The sequence below is a fragment of the Crinia signifera genome, chromosome 4 (genome assembly GCF_055691185.1).
Source record: "Crinia signifera chromosome 4, ASM5569118v1, whole genome shotgun sequence".
In the NCBI taxonomy this organism is placed as follows: domain Eukaryota; kingdom Metazoa; phylum Chordata; class Amphibia; order Anura; family Myobatrachidae; genus Crinia; species Crinia signifera.
This window is the reverse complement of record NC_139220.1, coordinates 315,007,627-315,032,151: the sequence shown is the minus strand read 5'-3', so window position 1 is coordinate 315,032,151 and position 24,525 is coordinate 315,007,627. Positions and strand designations below refer to the sequence as shown.

Sequence of the window (24,525 nt, the reverse complement as noted above, 5' to 3'; positions counted from 1 at the left end):
CAGGTGGTAGCAAACAGAATGCATTGGTGCAGTTGAAGACTAATGAAGGAAGAAAGGATTAGCACATGAGGTAGGAGGTCCCTGCTCGTGAGAGCTTACATTCTAAAGAGGAGGGACAGACAGGGGTGACACTGGAGGGGTAAACAGGGTGAGGAACAGAAGGTTAGAAGGACAGTTTGCTGGTGAATTACCGGGTGAAACAGTTCTACCCGGTAATTTGTTAATGGGGAAAGGGTCAACCCGATTCTTAAATCCCGGGTTGCCGACCCTGGTCTTTACCAGGGTTGACGACCCAAGATTTGCGACCCAGATTGACCCTTTCACATTGAACAAATACCTGTTTAATTCAACATATTAACGGCTTGACCTTTTTAACCCAGTAATGCTGCTCTGTGTGAAAGGGTGTGTGAGACGATTGTCACCATCTTGGATAGATAGATAGATAGATAGATAGATAGATAGATAGATAGATAGATAGATAGATAGATAGATAGATAGATAGATAGATAGATAGATAGATAGATAGATAGGTAGATCAGCTCCACAACATGTTATTTCAGTGATGGTAAGAACACCCACATTTCATTCCAATTTTGAACTTTGTTTTATTTTGGAATAATTATTCTGTGTTAACACTGCACAATGATACTTGTATGATTAGAGATTAACTATGGGTTGTTGAGCTAAGTTTTATTCACCAGGAGGTGTTTTCTTGAGTTAACACTGGGGCGAAACAAAACAACGTAACATTTAGGGGCAAACATGCAGCAGAGCATGGCCCAACTGGAGGACAGGATAGCGAAGATCTCCATGGCCACTGTGTACTTGCCACTGGTACTGAGTGAGGCTGGGATGAAGGACAACCAGACGCTGAGGAAGGCCAACATGCTGAAGGTGATGAACTTGGCCTCATTGAAGCTGTCAGGAAGTTGCCTTGCTAAGAAAGCAGCAATACAGCACAAGATAGCCAAGAGACCGAGATAGCCCAATGCAAGCCAAAAGGCGGTGGGAGAACCCTCATTGCATTCAACAATGAGGATTCCAGTTTTTGCATGTGCATTGTACTCAGGGAATGGGGGAGATATAATAAGCCATACACAACATATCAGGAACTGAAGTAATGTGCCCAAACCAATGACCAGATATGACGTCTGAGGACTGGCCCATCTTCTTAAGTCACTGTTTGGTTTAGTGGCCCTAAATGCAGTCATAACCATGATTGTCTTGGCTAAGATGCATGAAACGCACAGAACAAATGCCATGGCAAATGTTGCTTGACGTAGAAGACACTTCTCTGGTTTGGGGTAGCCAATGAAAGCCAACGAGCAGAGGAAGCAAAGGGAGAGGGACATCAAAAGAAGACAACTGATGGTGTAATTGTTTGCTCGGACTATAGGGGTGGTCTTATAGGAAATCAGAAGACCTAAAATAGCCAATGGAACAAAGGAGGAGGCAACACTGGTGGATGCCAACGTGATCCCCATTGGTTCTTCATATGAGAGATATTCAACTGGTTTTGGAAGACATCTGTCGTTCTCTCCACTCGGCCAGGTGTCCCATGGGCATCGGAAGCAATCTGTTGAATCTGAGAAGAAGCAACACAAGACAAAATGGTCTTTGTAAGTTGTCTACACTCATTGATGTCCCCTACTGTGAACCCTTTCTCAACTCACCAGTATCATTGGAAATTTCTTCTTGTGAGCAGGGGACACACTCATAGCAACAGCCTGGCTCTCCTCTGATGGATGCTTTTCTGAATCCCGGAGGACAGCTCTTGCTACATACTGATACTGGAATCTGTGCAAAAACAGAATTTTAGATTGCTTGAGTCTCATTTGTTTTGACTTTCACAATGGAATAGAGTACAGTGCATTGAAATCACTAGCAGAAATTGCCAGATTCTAAACTGTATAGACATATAGAATGTGACAGCAAATAAGAACCATTCGGCCCATCTAGTCTGCCCCATTTTTAACCATATTGTTACCCTTAAACACTATTTGATCCTTATTTCTGTGTAAGAATGTCCTTATGTCTATCCCAGGCATGTGTAAATTGTTTGGGTTTGGGTCATTGGGTCAACTGCATGAAAGTGGCCATGCATAAGATCGACCACTGAAGGTCGACAGGGCTTAGGTTGACACCAGAAACAGGGGTCAACATGGCTAAGTTTAACAAGGTCGGAAGGTCAACATAACCATTAGATCGATATTGGGAAAGTCGACAGTCAAAAAGTCGACGTGCGGTTTTTACATTTTTGTCCCTTATGTCGACATTGTCAACATGGACGCCATCTAAGTGTAAAGCTGCATTTGCCATGCTTCGGGCACTGTGTCTCGCTGCGCTCACCGCACTATTTCATTCTTCCACCACACCGTAGTGGTTGGCAGGGTAAATACCGCCTGTCAGCACATGTCAGCACAAAAATAATGTGAAAACCCCATGTAGACCTTTTGACTGTTGACCTTCCCATTGTTGACCTAATGCTTGTGTTGACCTTCCGAACCTGTCAACCCGAAGCCCTGTAGACCTTCAGTGGTCAACCTAATGCATGTAAACCTTCATAGGGTGGATCTAATTTCCTTAGCCCAAATTGTTCTACTCTCTAATAGAGGGTACACACCAGTGGCGTAACTACGAATTGGGCGCCCCCCCCGCCGCTAATGGGGGGCGCCCCCCGCCGCACCCCCCGCCCGCAGCCTTACCTGTCTTGCTGGTCCCGTCCCGGCTCCCTTGCTGGCTTCATTCTTCTGCTAGTGAGACGGACCAACACAAAATGTCCGCCCCCATACAGCAGACAGTTTCAGAGAACTGTCTGCTATATGGGGAGGACATTTTATTGTGGTCCGTCTCACTAGCAGAAGAATGAAGCCAGCAAGGGAGCTGGGACGGGAACAGTGAAGTCAGGTAAGGCTGCAGGCCGCGGTTTGGCGGGGGGCAGATGGGCGGATGGGAGGGGGCTAACTATAGCACCACAGCCCCCCGGCGCCCACACATGCACAGCGCCCCCCCGCGGCCGCGGGGGCTGCGGTGCTATAGTTATGCCTCTGGTACACACTTACTTATAGAAGCAAAATCGAATCGAAATCGAAAGGGGCATCAAATGGTTTTTCCACATTTGATGCAGACTCGATCCCGATGCGCTTTCATGTTTAGTGGAAATCGAAATGAAAAATAGTCTTGCCATGCAACACTTTATAGTAGAAATCAAAACCAAATTGAATTGAGTTTTGCGAGAATAAATACTCTTTAGTTTTCCTCTAACATTTTGCTGCTACATAAAACCTGTCTTAGATATCTGCCTTTGTCTGCTGCATTACTGGGCAAACCCAGCTAACAGAACTGTAAGAACATCATCCAGGTCTACAGCTTTGCCCTGGTTCCACAAAATGTTCCACCACCCTGATTGTCCATCAGTTCCTCTTACCATTTGATCACCAAATTTCCATTGTATAGAACTTGTGTTAAGCACCAGGGCTTCCGCCTGAGGGGCTGTACTGTTATAGTACCCCACCTTGACCTGTCTCATGTTTCCTCCAAGGTCCATATGCCAGTTTACAACATCATACATAGGTGGAGGATCTCCATGGTCATCAAAGAACAGATCCCGTCCACTGCTCAGTTTCACTCGAACCTTCTTCATGTAGTGGAACACCTGTATGAGTAGATCATACCTGGCTTCATCAACATGACAATAACATAACAAAACCAATTTAATCACTTAGTTTTGAGCTTTTGGATCTGAAAACTAAACTTTTTGCTTATGGGAAGAGAACACCCAAAAATGTTACCCTGGTCTAAAAACAAAGTTTCATATGCAGTATGTAATTACTAGATTTAACTTAAGCGACTTTACTCTGGGATATAGCTGAAAGGTTGGTGGATGATAGATCAAGTATCAATAGGTCAACAGTCAAAAGGTCAAACCCATAGAGTCAACAGTCAAAAGGTCAACAGGTATAAATGATCAACATGTAAAAAGTCAACAGTACAAAAAGTTGACAGGGACAATAGGCCAACAGCTACAATAGGTCAGCAATGGTGGACACACCTATGGTCAACACATATTTTTTTTCATGCATTCTCAACTATTTCTTATTTTACTATCCATGCATACAGCTATTCGGATCTGGAACTTTATAGTAAATTTTTGGCATTTTACTTTTTTTTTTTGGGGGGGGGGGTGAAAACGGTCACTAAAACTGTCGAAAACAGTCATGAATTTGCCAAAATCATGTGAATTTGCTCCAATTTGATCCACGCAGTTTTAACTGATGCTTGTTTTTTTCGCCCAGACAAAAAATCAGAACTGGGATTGAATAGAGAGAATAGAATTATCCCAAAAAACAAGCGAAAAAATTGCCGATTTTCCGTCTGACAAAAATGAGTCCCGGGATTAAATATCCCCTTAGTAAATGAACCCATCTGTCTTTAAGTCAATTACGTAGTCTTGAGTCCTGTTGGAAAAAGAGCACTATTGTTCTTTTATTACTATTTTTTCATTTTTAAAGTGCATCAGAATATCAGCACTATACAAATAAATAAATGTTAACAAAAATGGAAATAAAAAACAACCAAAAACTCCTATCTTAGTAAATTTCCCCCTAAGTCTCTGTGCTTCTGTGTTGCTGCAAGCCTCCGTGTGGGTGCAATACCTGCTACATGCACACAGTCGTGACTGTTGCCAATAAATACATCAATTATATAGTACTTTGAGAGTATTTTTATATAGTGGTTTGTTTGTATTATCTTACAGTAAATTATGTATCAAGCTACTGTAGGTTTTCTTACTTGCCATGGCTTTAAATTCCAAATGTCTGAGCAGCGTCCATGAGTTAAAGGGCCATTTCCATCTTTGCACATGCTTAGGTCATGCAAGGCTTTGGCAATGACATATATGGCACTGTAAAGGTTATATAGGTGACGTGTGCTGGTGACATTATTCAAGGAAATATGAAAGTATTCCAGACTATCACCTTTGGTACAGTTCCTTGGTGGCCTTATGCGGATGAAGCTCATGCTTGTGAAATCCAGTAACGCACACCCAAGATTGTCCTCCAAAAACATGAAGTCCCATAACTCAGCTGAAAGCTTTGAGAACTGAGAATTGCCAATATATTCATGGAACCCTGGAATATGGTCACTATAATAGGCAAATCCCACGGTTCCTACAAGGAGTTTATAATATTTTTCAGAAGACAGCAAGGTGGAAGTTGACCATCCTTCACTGGCAACCCAGATCTTCTGAGTTATATTATCACTTAGAAGTTTATTAAATAGCTCAAGTAGATCAATATCGGTTGCAAAGACAATCACAACTTTGGCTTTGGACATCTTGATTACTTGGCTGATGTGTGGAATGTTTCGATCAGGCCGATTACTCTGGATGTACTCCATGAATTCCACACAAGCTCCAGATTTAAGGATTTCTTGTTTAACTCCCTGAATGCCCTGGTATCCATAATCATTAGAATCAGCAACCATACCTATCCAAGTCCACTTTAATTGTGACAACAACTTGGCAAGTCCTTTGGACTGAGAAGCATCGCTCGGGGCAGTGCGGAGAAAGAAAGGGAACTGAGTCTTGTCGCTTAGCGTGGAACTAGTTGAAACATGGCTGATCTGCAAGATGAAAAGCAAATTCAGAATTCTTTAAAAAAAATAAAGAATTTCCTTTGTACTTATAGTACAACTCAACATAGACACATGTGTTGGTAAGAAAATGATAGGACCGAAGAGGGCAGTTGGAAGGATGGTAGGAATTGGAAATTGGTAGGATTCCAATAAAGCTGGACAAACCATGTTTGGATCAATTTGGGTATTGATTTGAATGTTGCTAAAACACACACTAAAATTGACCAGTAAATGGATTGTTATAGTGTAAAGTAATGACAGCAAAATCCAATTTTCCATATGAAATAGTTTTCCTTTTTTTATTTTGTTGGCTCAAGAGAGTGAATCAAAAAATGTTCATGTCCACTAGGAAGAGTTCTCGCATTGACCTTCTTTATACCTACATTTTCTTCACCTATCAAATAAATGTAAAAAACTGAAAAAAAAAAGAGGCCACATATGGAAGTCCAAAATGGCCGTCTATTTGCCTCTGAGGGGCTGATTGACGTTTGGCTTCCTTGTTGAAGATGGAAAATGATAAAATATCCAGCCATGTGCTTTGGATCAACACTATTGGTACATAGGGCTAATTGTATAATGTGTTGCCACTTTTGGATGTTGGAGAGGAGAGAAAATAGAAAACAAATTGCTGATACATTCTCTACAACCTTTTGCTATATTGTGAAATTTGTTAATGAGTCATTTGAGAAAGGGGGACACATTTTTATTTTGTCATAATAGTTTTTTATTTGATTTTTCAAAGACACATGATCAAAATAAAAAATGGGGGTTTATATGTATTTTATAGTCTTATAAATAAAATGCAGTAAAGGATCTTATTAATAGAATCTGCCATTAAATCATGACAGTGATAAACCTCCAACCAGTCAGATCCTACCTTTCATTTTTTAAACACAGCTTGTGACATGGCATTAAGGAGCTGAATCAGGTGGAGAAGATAACAAGTATCTAATTGGGCACCAGATAAGAGACCGCTATGCCAAGCTGCAGTACAATGGACGGGGTTGTCACTCCCGTACAGTGGTAGAAAAATGGGGTGGATGGTGTGACTGCACTGAATGGGGGGATAACAATGTGATGGCACAATTATTATATTAAAAACATAATATTTAATAATAAATAAATAAATAAAAAATTAGACATGCAACACTTGGGTATATCAAAAATATAAAGTAACTGTAGCTCAGGTGTTTTTATAAAGGATTGTATAGTCACCGTTAGGTCAATTGACCTGTTGATTAAGGGTGTCCGTTCCTATTGATGCCTCATTGATATATCAATTTCCTTGGGAGCAGAAAAAGGACTTAAAGACAGAGAGGTAAGAGGGCCCTGCATGAGTTCACAGTACATACTCTTCATATACTGTATGTGTGGTGGCCTGTATCATTCAGTCTCACATCAATGATGGTCTAGGATTATTTATTTAATAACAGGTGCTTATAAATTACAGCAAGTTCCATTGCATTTGCAATTGGAAACAGTGATGCAACAAACTGGGATGTTACAGACAGTCATAGAGGTAGGAGGGCCCTGCTCGCAAGCATACTCTCTATAGTATACACATGGATAGGTGCTATCTATTGCATAACTGTCCACCAGATTATCATATGGTGACCCAGCAAAATTGGCCAGGTGTCAAGAGGATGAAACGGTGGGGATGTGAATATGGGGGGGGGGGGGTTTGTGACAATATGCCACACAGAAGCGCTGATAATGTCAGTGTTTTAAACCTGATAACTTATATCTGAGGAAACTGCCGACATACCAGAGGCAGAGAAACGCGTATGTAAGCCTCTAAACCATTACCAAGAACCGCTGATAACTACAAACCCAGTGCCATTGGGCTGACAGAGACTGTGACCAGTGTATGGACCTGAGCAACATCTGAACCTGGGAGTGTGGAGTCCTGTTGGATACAAATTAAAGGGGGCACTTATACCCCACAAAGAGAAGACTGCCAAAAGCACACCAGGAAATAATATCCCCAAAAAACACAATTTATGGTCACAGATGAGATTGATTCTCTGAAATGCGGGACTGGTAACTATATCGATTGCCTCATAGATATATATAAATTGAAAGCCTAAATTACCAAAGCCTCATTAGACATAATTATAGCCTCATAATGATTCTAGTTATATGTTTTATGTAGTTTGTCCTGTTTGTCTTTTATATTAAGAAGTGCACTTCAAATTACTGTGTTTTTTATGCTATATGGAAAATAAATTTATATTTTGAATATATATTAATTGTGTTTATTGCTCTGGGTATAGCTGCGCCTCCTATAAACAGAAGTAGGTGTTAATCACCAATCTTCTACCCCCAAAAAGGGATGTGAATATAAGTGATGATATGTTTTTACTGAACTGAGGGGATATAATTGAATAGGAAAGATTTGTGAAGGTTATGTGGGAGATTGTGGAATTTAATAAGCTTGCCTGAAGTTGTTTCATAAGAGTTTTCAGGGAACGCTTGAAGGTTTGGAGACTGGAGGAGAGTCATATTGTGATTGGAAGGGCATTCCACAGAGTAGGTGTGGCATGACGAAAGTCCTGCAATCATGAATGGGAGCAGGTAATGCGTATGGATGAGAGACGTAGATCTTGTGCAGAGTGAAGAGGTTGGGTTGGGAAAATTTTGAGATAAGAAGAGATGTACGTTGATGTAGTTTGATTTATGGCCTTGTGTGTAATTAAAAGTATTTAATATTGAATGGTAAAATAATTGAAGACTATGAACATCTGGCAAGGAAGATCAGCCTCACCGCTACATTCATGATGGATTGTGGTGATGAGAGTCTGTATTGGGGAAGGCCAATACGGAGATTATTGCAAAATATAATGCTGGCGATTATGAGAATATGGATTTGAGTTAATGTCTTGTGAAAGGTATGGGCGCATTTTGAATATGTTTTTTAGCTGCATGTAACATGATTTTGTGACAGATTGAATGTGAGGAACAAAGGGCAGATCAGAATCGAGGATGACACGTATGCGGTGGGCTTTTGGGGTGGGATTTATTGTGGTGTTCTCAACAGTGATAGTCATCAAAACATGGCAGGCAGGAGCTGATTGGCTGGTACTTTCTCTCTTTCTACTCTTTTACTCTGCAAGGCTCGGTACATCTCTCCATGACAAGAATCAGAAACTAATACACAAATAATTGGTCTAGAACACAAGACATGAACTTACTTGTGGGTACTTGATCACCCTTAAAATATGAGCCATCAGTATAGAGAATGTAGATGTTGTGTAGCCGATGATGGCAGCCAATTGCTTTCCCTTTTGGCACTGGAAGTTGGGTATAGCTTTGTTCTGCCCGGTTATCATCCACATGGTGCCTTCAAGTTCTCTCTGGAGCACCCGGCAGGAATCGTAAACCTGAAAACCCAAACTGATGTTGGGGAGAAGGTCGGGATTACTGTTTATCTCCTTCATTGCATACCTTATAGTCTGTATGTGAAGATATTTTTCCAATGGAAATCTGGTAGAGGATGGATATGGAGAACATAATCATTATCCAAAATGAATGGCATAATATCTAAAGATGTTTATAACAGAAGTTGAGTTATCCAAGGTGGTACAAAGTTCTACCTATTATTTATAATGGAACATCTAGTCACCAGCAGTTTTCACAAATTATTATTTCCCATAAATATATAAGAACTCATATATTCTACAATTAATTTTACAATATACTAATGTAATATCTGTAATATCCAGTGTTGCCCAGCTTTTATTTACCTATTATTTCGTTTTTTTTTCTCTTGGTCACCGCTCTTCTCTATCTCTATTTCTCCTTCCTCCCAACGCTTTCTCCCCACTTCCCAATTACTCCTTTCCACCCACAGAGTATTTCTTATCCATACCCCAGCACTTTCTCACAATCTTTCCTACTTCCATATTTTTGGTGACTCTTCATTACCCAATTACTTTCTTCGGTGTTGCACTGACACAGGTGGGGAGGGTCAGAGGTCATCCCAACTGAAATTATGGGGGACATTTACCAAAATGGATTCGTAGAAAAAAGGTGTATTCGTAGGGAGAAATACACCTTTTTTTTACGAATTTGTATTTTCGGGATTTACAATCCCAAAAATACAACAATTCGTATTCCTAAAGATGGAACATTCGTATTTGTATTTACAAATACGAATGTCTACACCATCGATAGGATACGACAGAAATCACCATTCAAAAGAATGGTGGTTCCTGATGTACTAAGCAGCCGTACTGATAATACGGCTGCTAAGTGGTGTGAAACACCCACGCAAATACGACAGAAAAATAGAACACAATTTTCCTGTCGTATTTGCTTTAAGCCTGCACGGATCAGTCAGATCCGTGCAGGCTGCAAGGTGTAAAAAAAATAGAAAAATTAAATAATAAAAAAAAAAACAGCGTGGGGTCCCCCCCACAGCCGAAACCAGAACCAGGCTGAAGGAGCCGGGGCCGGTAATTAAAAATCAGGGAACCCGACAAATAGGGGTTTCCCGATTTTTAACAACCAGCCCCAGGCTCCAGGTCCGGGGCTGGTTCCCAAAATACGGGGGACAAAATGACTAGGGGTCCCCCGTATTTTAAGAACCAGCCCCAGGCACAACAAGCCAGCAGGGTAATGTCACAGCCGGGGGACACTTATAATATAAGGTCCCGCAGCCAAAACATTAACCCTACCGACCAGTCAGCCTGGCCAGGGGCCCTGGGGGAGTGGGGACCCCCCCAATGAAGGGGTCCCCCCCCTCCAGGACTTACCTGACCAGGCTGAAGCCTGGTACTGTCCCCGATGCCCCTGGGCGGTGGGCATCGGGCTGATTCAAGTGTAAAAAAAAAGATTAAACTATTGTTTTTTACTGTGGCACTACAAGTGCCAGCAAGCTGGGACTTGGAGAACCACAAGTCCCAGCCTGCTGGGCATTAAAGGGCCCGCTGGCACTTGTAGTTCCACAGTTAAAAAAATAGTACAATAAACACACTGACACACATGAAAAATAAAAGTTTAATACATACAAAGCCCACACATACTAATACTTACCTATCTTCTTTCCGTAGGTAGCCCTGGTCCTGTGTCGTCTTCTGGTCCTCCTGTGTCGTCTTCTGGTCCATGTCGACGTCGCTGTCCATGTCGGCGATGGCGTCCCCGTCCGGATCCGACAGAATCCATGTGGGAAGCTTTGGAAGGAAACCATACTCACCTGTCCCGGGGGGCCATGTAGTCCAGGTAAGGGTCTTGGCAAAAAAACAAACTGAACACCCGAAACCAGACCGGACAGCAGGAGCCGCACCGTGTTTGTGTACATCGTGCGGCTCCGCCTCCCGAATGCCGCTATTGGCCGACCTTGCAGCTCCTGATTGGCCGCTAGGCCGCAAGGCGGCCAATAGCGGCATTCAGGAGGCGGAGCCGCACGATGTACACAAACACTGTGCGGCTCCTGCTGTCCGGTCTGGTTTCGGGTGTTCAGTTTGTTTTTTTGCCAAGACCCTTACCTGGACTACGTCGCCCCGGGACAGGTGAGTATGGTTTCCTTCCACAGCTGCGTCAGTGGGGGTGTGTCGGAGGCAAACGCAGACGCTGTCTTTTGGCACGTTTGGAGCGAGTTTCCTGCACGCACCTCCAGCTGATACAGATTTCACTGTCTATTTAAGGTGTCTGTTATATGGTGTATTTTAACCTGATGACAATATCGATTAGATATTGAAACGTTGTTATTTCTAATAAAGCTTTTTTTCGGAAGACTTTGGCTGGAGTGCTGCACATCACGACTTGCTATATGATACCCTACAGTGCGGGCACCCACACAGCAATATCTACGGAGGAAGTGCTTGGCATCCCGTGCTATATATTGGAGAACCAGGAGGCTTTACCTTGTTCCCCTGCCGAGGGCACCCCCGACGATTTCTTTGGATTGTCTATCCAGTGAATTGGACCGTAAGCTCGGTCCTTGTGTGCACATATCACCTGTCTTTTGTTTTTTTACACGTGTGGTGAGGAGGAGATAATTATGGAAGAGCCAAATCCTTTGGGAAGCAGTGCTAGCGGCTACCAGCAGACGACCTACATAGCAGGTGACGTTTTCAGCTACTCTGCGAATGAAGCTGACACTATACGCTATACCGATGAATTTGAAGGTCTTGCTGAGGCCACACCACTTGAGGAACTGTATCGTGACCTACTGAAAATGAAAAAATGAGAAATTGACTATTATTTTCATGGTCTCTCATTGAGTAATTATCACCGTGCTGGCAAGATTCCCCGCGGTTTAAGAATTAAGAACTCACCCACCATTGGCAAACATGATCCATCATTCTGTAGGAAATGGGTGGCCATAGCTAATAAATGTGCACTCGATTGGATGCTATTGATCATAGAACATTCAACAAAGGAAGTCAAACTCTGCAAAGAGAAAATTGCCCAATTCGAGTCTGCACACAAGCCTAACCTTGCAAATGATACAACGGTGGATTGGTATGAAAAACTCAATTCTCAATTACAGATCCACAAAAGAGAGTTGATTAAATTCAAAAAAAGAGAAAAAAAACAAGGTCGATCTTGACTATGAACTCAACACCGTATATCAATGGACAGTACCTCAAAGGGAGGGTGATTCAAAAAAACCCTTCTTCCGACGAAATAGAGGCAGATTCCAACGTGACTACCAATCTTCTACAGATTTTCACTCGTCCAGCAGTGATGCGACTGAAATACCCTCCAACTCCAAAAAGATCCCTTTAGGAGTGAAGACCAGGCGACAAATCGCCGCTCCCGCCGATACACCAGGCGTGGTGGCCAGTGGCGGCGGCAGAGGTCGGGGCAAAAAAACACCAAAAACTCAGAGCTAGTAATCAACCTGTCGACGTACCAACTGTCAGCAGCAGAGACCAAAGTGTTGTCTAAAGGCTTGTCGTTTATTCCCTCTGTGGATTTCAACAATATTGAATGGGACATTGAAAACTATAGGCAGGCAAGACAATTGCGCCTTAAAGAACATTTTAATAAAGCTTCTATGGCCAAATCTGTGACACTAACCAAAGAGCCTTTACCAATTCAATTACAGAGGTTACAACCAAGATCTACATACGACCCGCAGTCCTTTAATTCGTCTATACGGACATTTAATCGGATGCTGAACTCTGAAGTACAGATGGTGGCTAAATCCCCCAGGACGCAATTTAATAACCTGAACAGAACTGACCGAGACATCGTTAAAAATCTGGCCTCGAATAACTCTTTAGTTTTTCGGGGTGCAGATAAAGGTGGTGCCCTGGTCATCCAGGACATGGACAAATACCACCTACAGGTGATGACTCACCTGGATGATCCTAGGACTTATGCCATGTTGTCGGGTGACCCGGCTGTTACCTTTTCCAATAAATTACGTGAGTTACTATCTGAAGCTGTTTCTCGTGGTGATGTTATTACTACTGAATTAATGAATGCTTTAATTCCTGGTTTTCCTATTGTGCCACTTTTTTATTGCCTCCCGAAGGTACATAAGTGTTTAATTGATCCCCCCGGCAGACCCATTGTGGCTGCACGGGGTTCTCTCATGCAGCATGTATCGGTGTATTTGGATTGTCTTTTTCAGCCGTGTATACGGGGTCACCCGAGGTACCTGTTGGATACCAATACACTACTGAAAAAGCTTATTGATTTGGGACAAGTCGATGATGATGTCACGATGTTCGCCATCGATGTTTCCGCATTGTACACCTCTATCCCCCACTCATTTGGGTTGGCGGCTCTAAGACACTTTCTTACTGATAACATACTCTATAAAGGTCTAGACATTTCCCTCATCCTGGAGTTGATGCAGCTGGTTTTAGAAAAAAAAAATTTTCTTTATAATAACAAATTTTTTTTACAGAAGATTGGTGTTGCGATGGGGGCGGCGGTCGCTCCCTCATACGCGAATATCTTCATGTTTGAATATGAACAAACTTTGTTCTTTGATGACCCCGCCATCGCCAGCAATATCGTCTATTATAATCGCTATATAGACAATTTGCTGGTGTTTTGGAAGGGGCCGCCAGATATCTTTTGCAATTTTTTAACTAAGCATAATGATGGGTCAGATCCTATTAAATTTACATTTACCTTTAACCAGTCCTGCATCAATTTCCTAGATGTGTGCATAACACTAAAGGATGGCAGTATCTATACTGACCTCTTTAAGAAAGAAACCGATCGAAATAACTTGTTGGAGTTTACCAGTTGCCACCCCAGAGCGATGGTGAGAAGCTTGCCTTACTCCCAACTTCTGCGCATTAAACGGATTGTATCTGATCCGTTGATGGCGAACCACCAAATGGATCTCATGATCGAACGTTTCATTGATCGTGGATATCCTATGTCCGAACTGTTGTCCATTAAAGCTAAAGTTATTGATTTAGACCGCATTGGTTTATTATCATCTAACAATTCCACCGAACCGAAACCTGAAATTTTACCTTGGGTTACCACATACACCCAGCTTAGCCCTGAAATTGTGAAAATTGCACGCAATCATTGGCCCATCATTCAATCTGATGGGGATCTGGGACTGGGGGATACAAGGTTATTGCCTAGCTTTAAACGTTCCAGAAATTTGGGTAATTTTCTAATTAAATCAAATGCTGCACCCCTCACCAATCAACCTATGGGGAGGAAATTGGGCTGTGTGAGGTGTACCTGTACATCTTGCAAATATATGTTACCGGGAGCCACCTTCAACCACCCCCGCACAGGGAGGAGTCTATGTATTAGACACACTCTATCATGTAATTCATGTTATACAGTCTATCAGATTATCTGCCCATGTGTGCTGTCGTATATCGGCAAGACTGAAAGACCTTTTAAAGATAGGATGGCCGCCCATAGATCTGCCATCAAGGGAGCCTTAGCGACCGGCCTGAGCGATCAGCCGGTGGCGTGGCACTTTGTGGTGGCGAGACATGGGTTGACCACCATCAGATATCGCATGATAGATCACATACCGGTGCCCATTAGGGGTGATAACAGAAAACTGATGCTACTTAAATGCGAAGCACGCTGGATTGCGAGGGTGGGAACCCTGACCCCGAATGGGCTCAACGAGCAATCCGGCATTTCTTCGCTTATCAACTGATAAATTTGTACGGTGGTTGATCCTTTTTATGGTGCTATTTCTTGACATGCGGCTTTATTATGTTATATTTCATCTATTATTGCCTTATTAGTCCCTTCCATTTTCCTTCTGGTGCTTTGTATTTTTGATTTTGTGTTACTAATATTTTTTCTTGTATTTTTTTTGTATTGTCCTACATATATTTTTGGTTTGTATCGTCACTATGTTGATTGAAGTCAACAGGCTTGTGATGTCGACCATAGGTGCTACGGCCGATTGCTGTTTTTTATATTTTGTTTCTATTGTTCTTCTATTTTATGGCCGTATGGGATTGTGATCCAATCCAGACGGCTCTTTTGTTTTGTTATTTTGGTTTCTATGGTATTTGGTGATGTCATACTAGCTGCGTCAGTGGGGGTGTGTCGGAGGCAAACGCAGACGCTGTCTTTTGGCACGTTTGGCGCGAGTTTCCTGCACGCACCTCCAGCTGATACAGATTTCACTGTCTATTTAAGGTGTCTGTTATATGGTGTATTTTAACCTGATGACAATATCGATTAGATATTGAAACGTTGTTGTTTCTAATAAAGCTTTTTTTCGGAAGACTTTGGCTGGAGTGCTGCACATCACGACTTGCTATATATATATATATATATATATATATATATATATATATATATATATATATATGGTTGGGGGTTATCCAGAGTGCGCTGTAATGGTACCACCTAGCGAGAATATACAATAGGCATGGTATTACAATCCATCGTCTTCTGAAGAAGAATTCGAATGGTCAACAATACAGCGTAGACTTCATTCAAAAGGGTAATCCTTTATTTAAAAATCCCAATGCGTTTCATCAACGCGACTTCATCAGGGGCAATGCAATGCACAAAGTGTCTGACATAGAGGGGTTTATTTTAGTTCATTCTTTCTGACAAAATCCTTCTTAGATGGACAAAACCATGTGCACTGCAGGGGGGCAGATGTAACATTTGCAGAGAGAATTAGATTTGGGCGAGTTATTTTGTTTCTGTGCAGGGAAAATACTGACTGCATGATTTTACACTTCAATATAGATATCACTTTGAAGTAAAACCCCACCCAAATCTAGTTCTCTCTGCACAAGTTACATCTGCCCCACCCGCAGTGCACATGGTTTTGTCCATCTAAGAAGGATTTTGTCAGAAAGAATGGACTAGAATAACCTCCAGAGAGTATTCCTAATACCGAACAATGTATTTAAAATCAATAAAAGGAAGTGGGAACAGATTCCCTGAGGTAAATCAGTATCCCTTTGGATGAATAAAGAGTAGGGCCATATCAAGCCTTTCAGCCTGTAGTGGAGTTAACTACTCTGTCCCCATTGTGGGTTATCTTCTTCTTGCTGGAAATTTTAATACTAAAGAGATTATCCACTAGCGTGGTTCATCTTATTGGTGTATTTTCTGTTGATACTGCCCTACTCTTTATCCATCCAAAGGGATACAGGATTCCTCTTTTAAATGAAGTCTACGTTGTATTTTTCAACATCTGAATTCTCCTTCAGAAGATGAATGATTGTGATATCAAGCCTATTGTATACAGTATTCTCGCTAGGTGGTACCATTAGAGCGCACTCTGGACAACCCCCCATCCATATTATTTACTCTGTGTCTTTCACTAACAGGAGAGACGTTCTTGAGTTGCAGCTCGCTGTTTGATTATGCTAGCACAATACCTGGACCATACCCCTTGTTTACCATCACAAGCCCTTGCAAAAATGAGGTGGGCTCCATCTATCTATATATATATATATATATATATATATATATATATATATATATCTGGAAAAGGGATGGAAGGAAGCGCTATATAGTGCAGAATTACTTTGATACAAAATGAATTTATTTCAAGATAATAAAACAGAGCTGGTGATACAATGCTCGTACCATTGATTTCCACTCTGTGGGCTAAAAATACCACATGGTTTTTAGATAATAAACCCGGTCTCCCGGTCACCGTCTATCCACGTAGCTGCCTCCTGGCAGGGTTCGCTTTGTCTCGCTCGCGTGCTCAGCGCTCCACGATACAAGCGGTTCCCCTCTCCTTCTCTGCAGCGGGACTACGACTTGGTGTGATAGTTTGGCGTCAGGTAAGACACACCCAGACGCGTTTCGCCTGTGGCTTCGTCAGTGGGCTGTCCTACCTGACGCTACCTCAGTCTTTTTCTACCCTCACAATCAATTACAGCTGTTACATTAACCCCGCTCACTCAGGACACGGCTTAATCCCTCTCTGGTGGCTACGGCATAAAATTAAAATGTCTTTTGACTCTAAAAAGTTATCACACAAAATCACTTACAACATAAAGACAAACAATTCAGACGCGGTGAATATTTTGTTAATGCTACAGAGATGAATTACCTAGCATTTCAATTTTTTAATTTTTTAAGTACCGAATTATATATACTTCACTTCAAGCAACCCCTTATCGGCTGCATATAACTTTCCAGATTGATGTCATCCCCTTTTTAATATTCATATATTGGGATGGATTAGACCAGGTTATCAGTATTTTATTAGTGAATTATAATCCCTCATTAGTGATTTCACCGTGTCCTAGGTCAGCGGGACTTTACAATTTATTCATTAGTCATACACACCTGGCAATTTTGGGATTTTGCCCTCAATTTCATAATATCTATCAAAAGATATCGAAAAAAACCAAAAGATACCAAAAAATACACAAAAAAACCACAAAAAATACACAAGAAATACAGAGATATACCATTAAGCCTAATAGCTATAATTGTGTCGTTGACTTATACTTATATGCACAATACAAACTTACAATCCACCTGCACCAGGCAGGGGTGGTTATTATCAAAGGCATAATTTTGCAGGTCACAGATAGCACATTATGACAAGGACGTGGAACCTGATAATCAGTTCTTATTGCTCCAACTCCCTATCAAAAATCAATTTAATTTACATAGGCATAGTGTTTTCTTATTCTGACAGCTCTCTTATGTATTAGCAATGAAAGGGGTTATCTCGCAGTTTTCATTTAATCCATTCGGAATGATGGTATCTAGAGTCAGTATCCAATGGGTTTCTCTTCGCAATAGTTGCTTATCAGGATCACCTCCTCTTTTATCAGGTAGGACTAGCTCAATACCTTTAAACTTAAGACCACTTGCATCCCCTCCATGGCATTGCAGGAAGTGCCGCGGTACACTATGGTTTGTGACTCTATTTTTAATGTTCCTTGTGTGTTCTAATATTCTTATTTTAAGAACCCGTTTTGTCTTACCGATATATATTTGTCCGCATGGACAGGTGAGGGCATATATAACTCCTTTACAGTTACAATTAATGAAATTTTTTATTAGATGTTTTTTACCACTCTTATCCTCAATGTGCTTTGCAGCCCTCTCCCCCAATGGGCAAACTTTACATCCCCCACAGGGGTAAAAGCCAATAAGACCACCCAAAGGGCGTGCCACATTTGTTTTAATCGGCTCCAGGCAACTCCTGGATATTACAGATTTAATATTTTTAGCCCTTCTAAAAATTAGATCGGGTTTTTCGGGTAATTCATTTTTCAATATGGGATCCAACAAGAGGACATGCCAATTTTTCTTAATTATATTTCTAATATGCTTTTCTGCATTATTATAACCAGTAATAAAGGGACACATCATTTTTTTATCATTTTTCTTTGTTTTATAAACCAATAGATCAGTTCTTTGGGTCTGTTGGGCCCTGTCTTTTGATGATTCTATCAAAGAGAGTGGGTATCCTCTCTCGAGGAATCTATCTTTATAAACCCCGGCTTGTTCTTCAAATTTCTGGAGCTCACTGCAGTTTCTCCGAAGTCGGGAAAACTGAGAGAATGGTATATTATTTTTCCATGCAGGCAGGTGACAGCTACTATATTCTAAATAGCTATTTGAATCGACCGCTTTAAAATGTGTGCATGTTTCAATCTTATTGTTATTGCTACTTATGCTCAGATCTAAAAACTCTAGTTTACACTCATTGGCCACATATGTAAATTTTAAATTATAGGTATTCACATTTATTTTCGCAACAAACTCCTCAAACTCAGGTATGGTGCCATCCCAGATGACTATCACGTCATCTATATAGCGACGAAAGATGATTATACGTGGGTCGGCATGTGTCGACAGCATTTCCGATTCCCACTGTCCCATGTACAGGTTTGCGAGACTTGGCGCGCAGATGCTACCCATCGCCGTCCCGCAAACCTGTACATACCATTCCTCCAGGAACATGAAATAATTGCATCTCAAAACAAAGTTCAAACATTTACAAATAAATTCTGTTTTTGTTTGTTCAACCGTCTCATCCGCCTCCAACACCCTTCTAATTGCTTCAATTCCATTCATATGGGGTATCGCGGTATATAACGATTGTACATCAATCGAGCACCATTTATACGTATCCTTCCAGTCTAATTCCTCAAGAGTTTTAAGAATATGTGTGGTATCCTGTACATAGGATTTCAATTTAGGTACATAACCCTTAATTTGACTATCTACATATTCTGAAATTCTCGACGTGAGTGACCCTATGCCACTAATAATTGGTCGACCTGGGGGGTGGGAAATGTTCTTATGGATTTTGGGTATATGGTAAAACACAGCAATGCGAGGAGTTCTGTTCATGAGGTAGGCATATTCCTCCTTGCAAATGCATTTATTTAATAGACCTTCTTTAAGGATTCCCTCAAGTTCCTCTATGTACTGTCCTGTGGGGTCTTTCTCAAGTTTTTTATATGACACTCCATCGTGCAACAGATTATATGCCTCCTTTTCATAGTACTCCCTATCCATAAGAACAATCCCACCCCTGGGAGGCATATAATCTGTTGCACGATGGAGTGTCATATAAAAAACTTGAGAAAGACCCCACAGGACAGTACATAGAGGAACTTGAGGGAATCCTTAAAGAAGGTCTATTAAATAAATGCATTTGCAAGGAGGAATATGCCTACCTCATGAACAGAACTCCTCGCATTGCTGTGTTTTACCATATACCCAAAATCCATAAGAACATTTCCCACCCCCCAGGTCGACCAATTATTAGTGGCATAGGGTCACTCACGTCGAGAATTTCAGAATATGTAGATAGTCAAATTAAGGGTTATGTACCTAAATTGAAATCCTATGTACAGGATACCACACATATTCTTAAAACTCTTGAGGAATTAGACTGGAAGGATACGTATAAATGGTGCTCGATTGATGTACAATCGTTATATACCGCGATACCCCATATGAATGGAATTGAAGCAATTAGAAGGGTGTTGGAGGCGGATGAGACGGTTGAACAAACAAAAACAGAATTTATTTGTAAATGTTTGAACTTTGTTTTGAGATGCAATTATTTCATGTTCCTGGAGGAATGGTATGTACAGGTTTGCGGGACGGCGATGGGTAGCATCTGCGCGCCAAGTCTCGCAAACCTGTACATGGGACAGTGGGAATCGGAAATGCTGTCGACACATGCCGACCCACGTATAATCATCTTTCGTCGCTATATAGATGACGTGATAGTCATCTGGGATGGCACCATACCTGAGTTTGAGGAGTTTGTTGCGAAAATAAATGTGAATACCTATAATTTAAAATTTACATATGTGGCCAATGAGTGTAAACTAGAGTTTTTAGATCTGAGCATAAGTAGCAATAACAATAAGATTGAAACATGCACACATTTTAAAGCGGTCGATTCAAATAGCTATTTAGAATATAGTAGCTGTCACCTGCCTGCATGGAAAAATAATATACCATTCTCTCAGTTTTCCCGACTTCGGAGAAACTGCAGTGAGCTCCAGAAATTTGAAGAACAAGCCGGGGTTTATAAAGATAGATTCCTCGAGAGAGGATACCCACTCTCTTTGATAGAATCATCAAAAGACAGGGCCCAACAGACCCAAAGAACTGATCTATTGGTTTATAAAACAAAGAAAAATGATAAAAAAATGATGTGTCCCTTTATTACTGGTTATAATAATGCAGAAAAGCATATTAGAAATATAATTAAGAAAAATTGGCATGTCCTCTTGTTGGATCCCATATTGAAAAATGAATTACCCGAAAAACCCGATCTAATTTTTAGAAGGGCTAAAAATATTAAATCTGTAATATCCAGGAGTTGCCTGGAGCCGATTAAAACAAATGTGGCACGCCCTTTGGGTGGTCTTATTGGCTTTTACCCCTGTGGGGGATGTAAAGTTTGCCCATTGGGGGAGAGGGCTGCAAAGCACATTGAGGATAAGAGTGGTAAAAAACATCTAATAAAAAATTTCATTAATTGTAACTGTAAAGGAGTTATATATGCCCTCACCTGTCCATGCGGACAAATATATATCGGTAAGACAAAACGGGTTCTTAAAATAAGAATATTAGAACACACAAGGAACATTAAAAATAGAGTCACAAACCATAGTGTACCGCGGCACTTCCTGCAATGCCATGGAGGGGATGCAAGTGGTCTTAAGTTTAAAGGTATTGAGCTAGTCCTACCTGATAAAAGAGGAGGTGATCCTGATAAGCAACTATTGCGAAGAGAAACCCATTGGATACTGACTCTAGATACCATCATTCCGAATGGATTAAATGAAAACTGCGAGATAACCCCTTTCATTGCTAATACATAAGAGAGCTGTCAGAATAAGAAAACACTATGCCTATGTAAATTAAATTGATTTTTGATAGGGAGTTGGAGCAATAAGAACTGATTATCAGGTTCCACGTCCTTGTCATAATGTGCTATCTGTGACCTGCAAAATTATGCCTTTGATAATAACCACCCCTGCCTGGTGCAGGTGGATTGTAAGTTTGTATTGTGCATATAAGTATAAGTCAACGACACAATTATAGCTATTAGGCTTAATGGTATATCTCTGTATTTCTTGTGTATTTTTTGTGGTTTTTTTGTGTATTTTTTGGTATCTTTTGGTTTTTTTCGATATCTTTTGATAGATATTATGAAATTGAGGGCAAAATCCCAAAATTGCCAGGTGTGTATGACTAATGAATAAATTGTAAAGTCCCGCTGACCTAGGACACGGTGAAATCACTAATGAGGGATTATAATTCACTAATAAAATACTGATAACCTGGTCTAATCCATCCCAATATATGAATATTAAAAAGGGGATGACATCAATCTGGAAAGTTATATGCAGCCGATAAGGGGTTGCTTGAAGTGAAGTATATATAATTCGGTACTTAAAAAATTAAAAAATTGAAATGCTAGGTAATTCATCTCTGTAGCATTAACAAAATATTCACCGCGTCTGAATTGTTTGTCTTTATGTTGTAAGTGATTTTGTGTGATAACTTTTTAGAGTCAAAAGACATTTTAATTTTATGCCGTAGCCACCAGAGAGGGATTAAGCCGTGTCCTGAGTGAGCGGGGTTAATGTAACAGCTGTAATTGATTGTGAGGGTAGAAAAAGACTGAGGTAGCGTCAGGTAGGACAGCCCACTGACGAAGCCACAGGCGAAACGCGTCTGGGTGTGTCTTACCTGACGCCAAACTATCACACCAAGTCGTAGTCCCGCTGCAGAGAAGGAGAGGGGAACCGCTTGTATCGTGGAGCGCTGAGCACGCGAGCGAGACAAAGCGAACCCTGCCAGGAGGCAGCTACGTGGATAGACGGTGACCGGGAGACCGGGTTTATTATCTAAAAACCATGTGGTATTTTTAGCCCACAGAGTGGAAATCAATGGTACGAGCATTGTATCACCAGCTCTGTTTTATTATCTTGAAATAAATTCATTTTGTATCAAAGTAATTCTGCACTATATAGCGCTTCCTTCCATCCCTTTTCCAGATACAAATTGGTTCTGTTTGGATCCCAGGACCCCATTTCGGTTGGAAGCTGCGGTCAATCACACTAATGACCTAGTGCCTGCTACATAATTGGGACAATCTGGTCTGGAGAACTGATTGTGCATAAAAGTACTGTTTACTTTGGACTTGCTTTAAGGAAACCCAGGCTGAAAAGCTAGCGCTCCCCCAAATACCTTTTGCAAATATATATATATATATATATATATATATATATATACAGGTATGTGTGGGCAGTGGCACTCGGCGGAGAATAAAACACAGCAGCCAGGTGCACCTTTGATAAAGAGACCTAGAGGTCTCAAAACGTCGGGATCACCTGGCTGCTGTGTTTTATTCTCCGCCGAGTGCCACCGCCCACACATACCTCTACATTCATTGCAGTCCACCCAGGCTGCAAGCACGGGGGGCACTGCTTCAGCAATTACTCCCTTTGTGGGAGATACCAAGGCCTTACTTTGTTGGAGTGCCGGCTCAGACTTTGTATACATATATATGTATATATATATATATATATATATTTGTATACATATATATATATATATATACATATATATACATATATATATATATATATATGAGACACTTACCCTTTCAGAGAAAGGATGGATCTGGCCCACGGTAGTATAGGTGAAAAAAAGAGGTTTATTAAGAGTGCAACATTGCACTAAGTGACCGCTGCTGATCTGATAGCCGTTTCAACAGCTGGGTGCAGTTTTCATCCTTGACATACCGAGTCACATGTGCAACTAGGTATGCCAGAAGGCCCAGGTGGCGCACCAGAGTCTCAATGAACCTGGTTAAAGTATATCTGTATATGTATATGTCTATGACATTGGTTAACAAGAAAACTGCATTCAAGGAGGCATAAAATAAATAAGCCAATGTGTAAATCTTAAGATCTGTAATCTATACTTATTGGATATGTACATTTTTGCAGGTCATGTATGATGGTGGTACTATCCGAACCGATTGTTTCAATTTTCTGGATGTTATAATGATGTCTTACTTTCTACAGATGACTTGAGCTGGACGCTCGGTGAACATTATTTTTTGGTATACTGTTTCCACATGAAGGGCTAATACTACTCCAACTATGACATTTCCATTCCAAAACATGTCCTTCTGCTCCGGGGCATGGAGAGTGCAGCTTTGTCCCATGGAAGGTGATGCTGGTGCAAAATAATACTGAATTAGTTGCCACAGTGCCTTGTAAAGAAAAATCTCCGACCTGAAACCAAGCAGAAATGTTGCAGGAGCTCTTTTTATTGAATTAAATTTTAATTGTTGACTTGATTTTCTTTATGGTGAAAGTACTGAATTAAACTGTATCTGGTTGACGGATCTACGCTATCGAGATTGACCATGCCATGTTCAGCCACGCTTAGTCCAACCCATCTAGTTAGATGCCTCAAGATACCTGACCCTGTCTTGATCGACAGTAATGGAAGTTAGATGTCATAAATATACAGAAATATCTAAAGAATATTTAGAGAGCGCACATGTGACACTACAACTTTCAATACAGTTAATAATTTATTAATATATTACATACATCTTCATCACAATAATAAAAAAACATTAATTGTTAATAATACTAAAAAGTTGTAAAAAACTGTGGAATTATTAACAATTGTTGTTTTTTTATTATTGTGATGAATATGTATGTAATATATTAATAAATTATTAACTGTATTGAAAGTTGTAGTGTCACATGTGCGCTCTCTAAATTTTCGTTAGATATTTCTGTATATTTGTGTTTACTATTGGGGGACACAGAGGTCCTCAACTAAGAGCAGCAGGTGACACTTTTATTAGGAATCAACACCGAATTTAGCTAAATTGGTTGTGCGCCTAATTTTTGTTTTGTTTTTCTTCCCCCTTCTCTGTGCGTCTAGGGGCTGTGTGTCTAAATGTATCACACAAAAACCTGGGATGCA

At 40.9% G+C, this 24,525-nt stretch overlaps 1 protein-coding gene across 1 annotated transcript; it reads right to left on the bottom strand.

Annotated features, from left to right (window-relative positions):
- Positions 1–683: 683 nt before the first annotated feature.
- LOC146073346 (extracellular calcium-sensing receptor-like) lies at positions 684–23,644 on the bottom strand. Its single transcript, XM_083180523.1, has 6 exons — positions 23,595–23,644; positions 8,826–9,117; positions 5,236–5,622; positions 3,428–3,655; positions 1,674–1,797; positions 684–1,585 (listed from the first exon to the last, which is right to left on the bottom strand). The coding sequence occupies exons 1-6, from the start codon at positions 23,630–23,632 to the stop codon at positions 684–686; spliced, it is 1,971 nt and encodes a 656-aa protein (XP_083036649.1). The 5' UTR covers positions 23,633–23,644.
- Between the last annotated feature and the right edge of the window lie 881 nt (positions 23,645–24,525).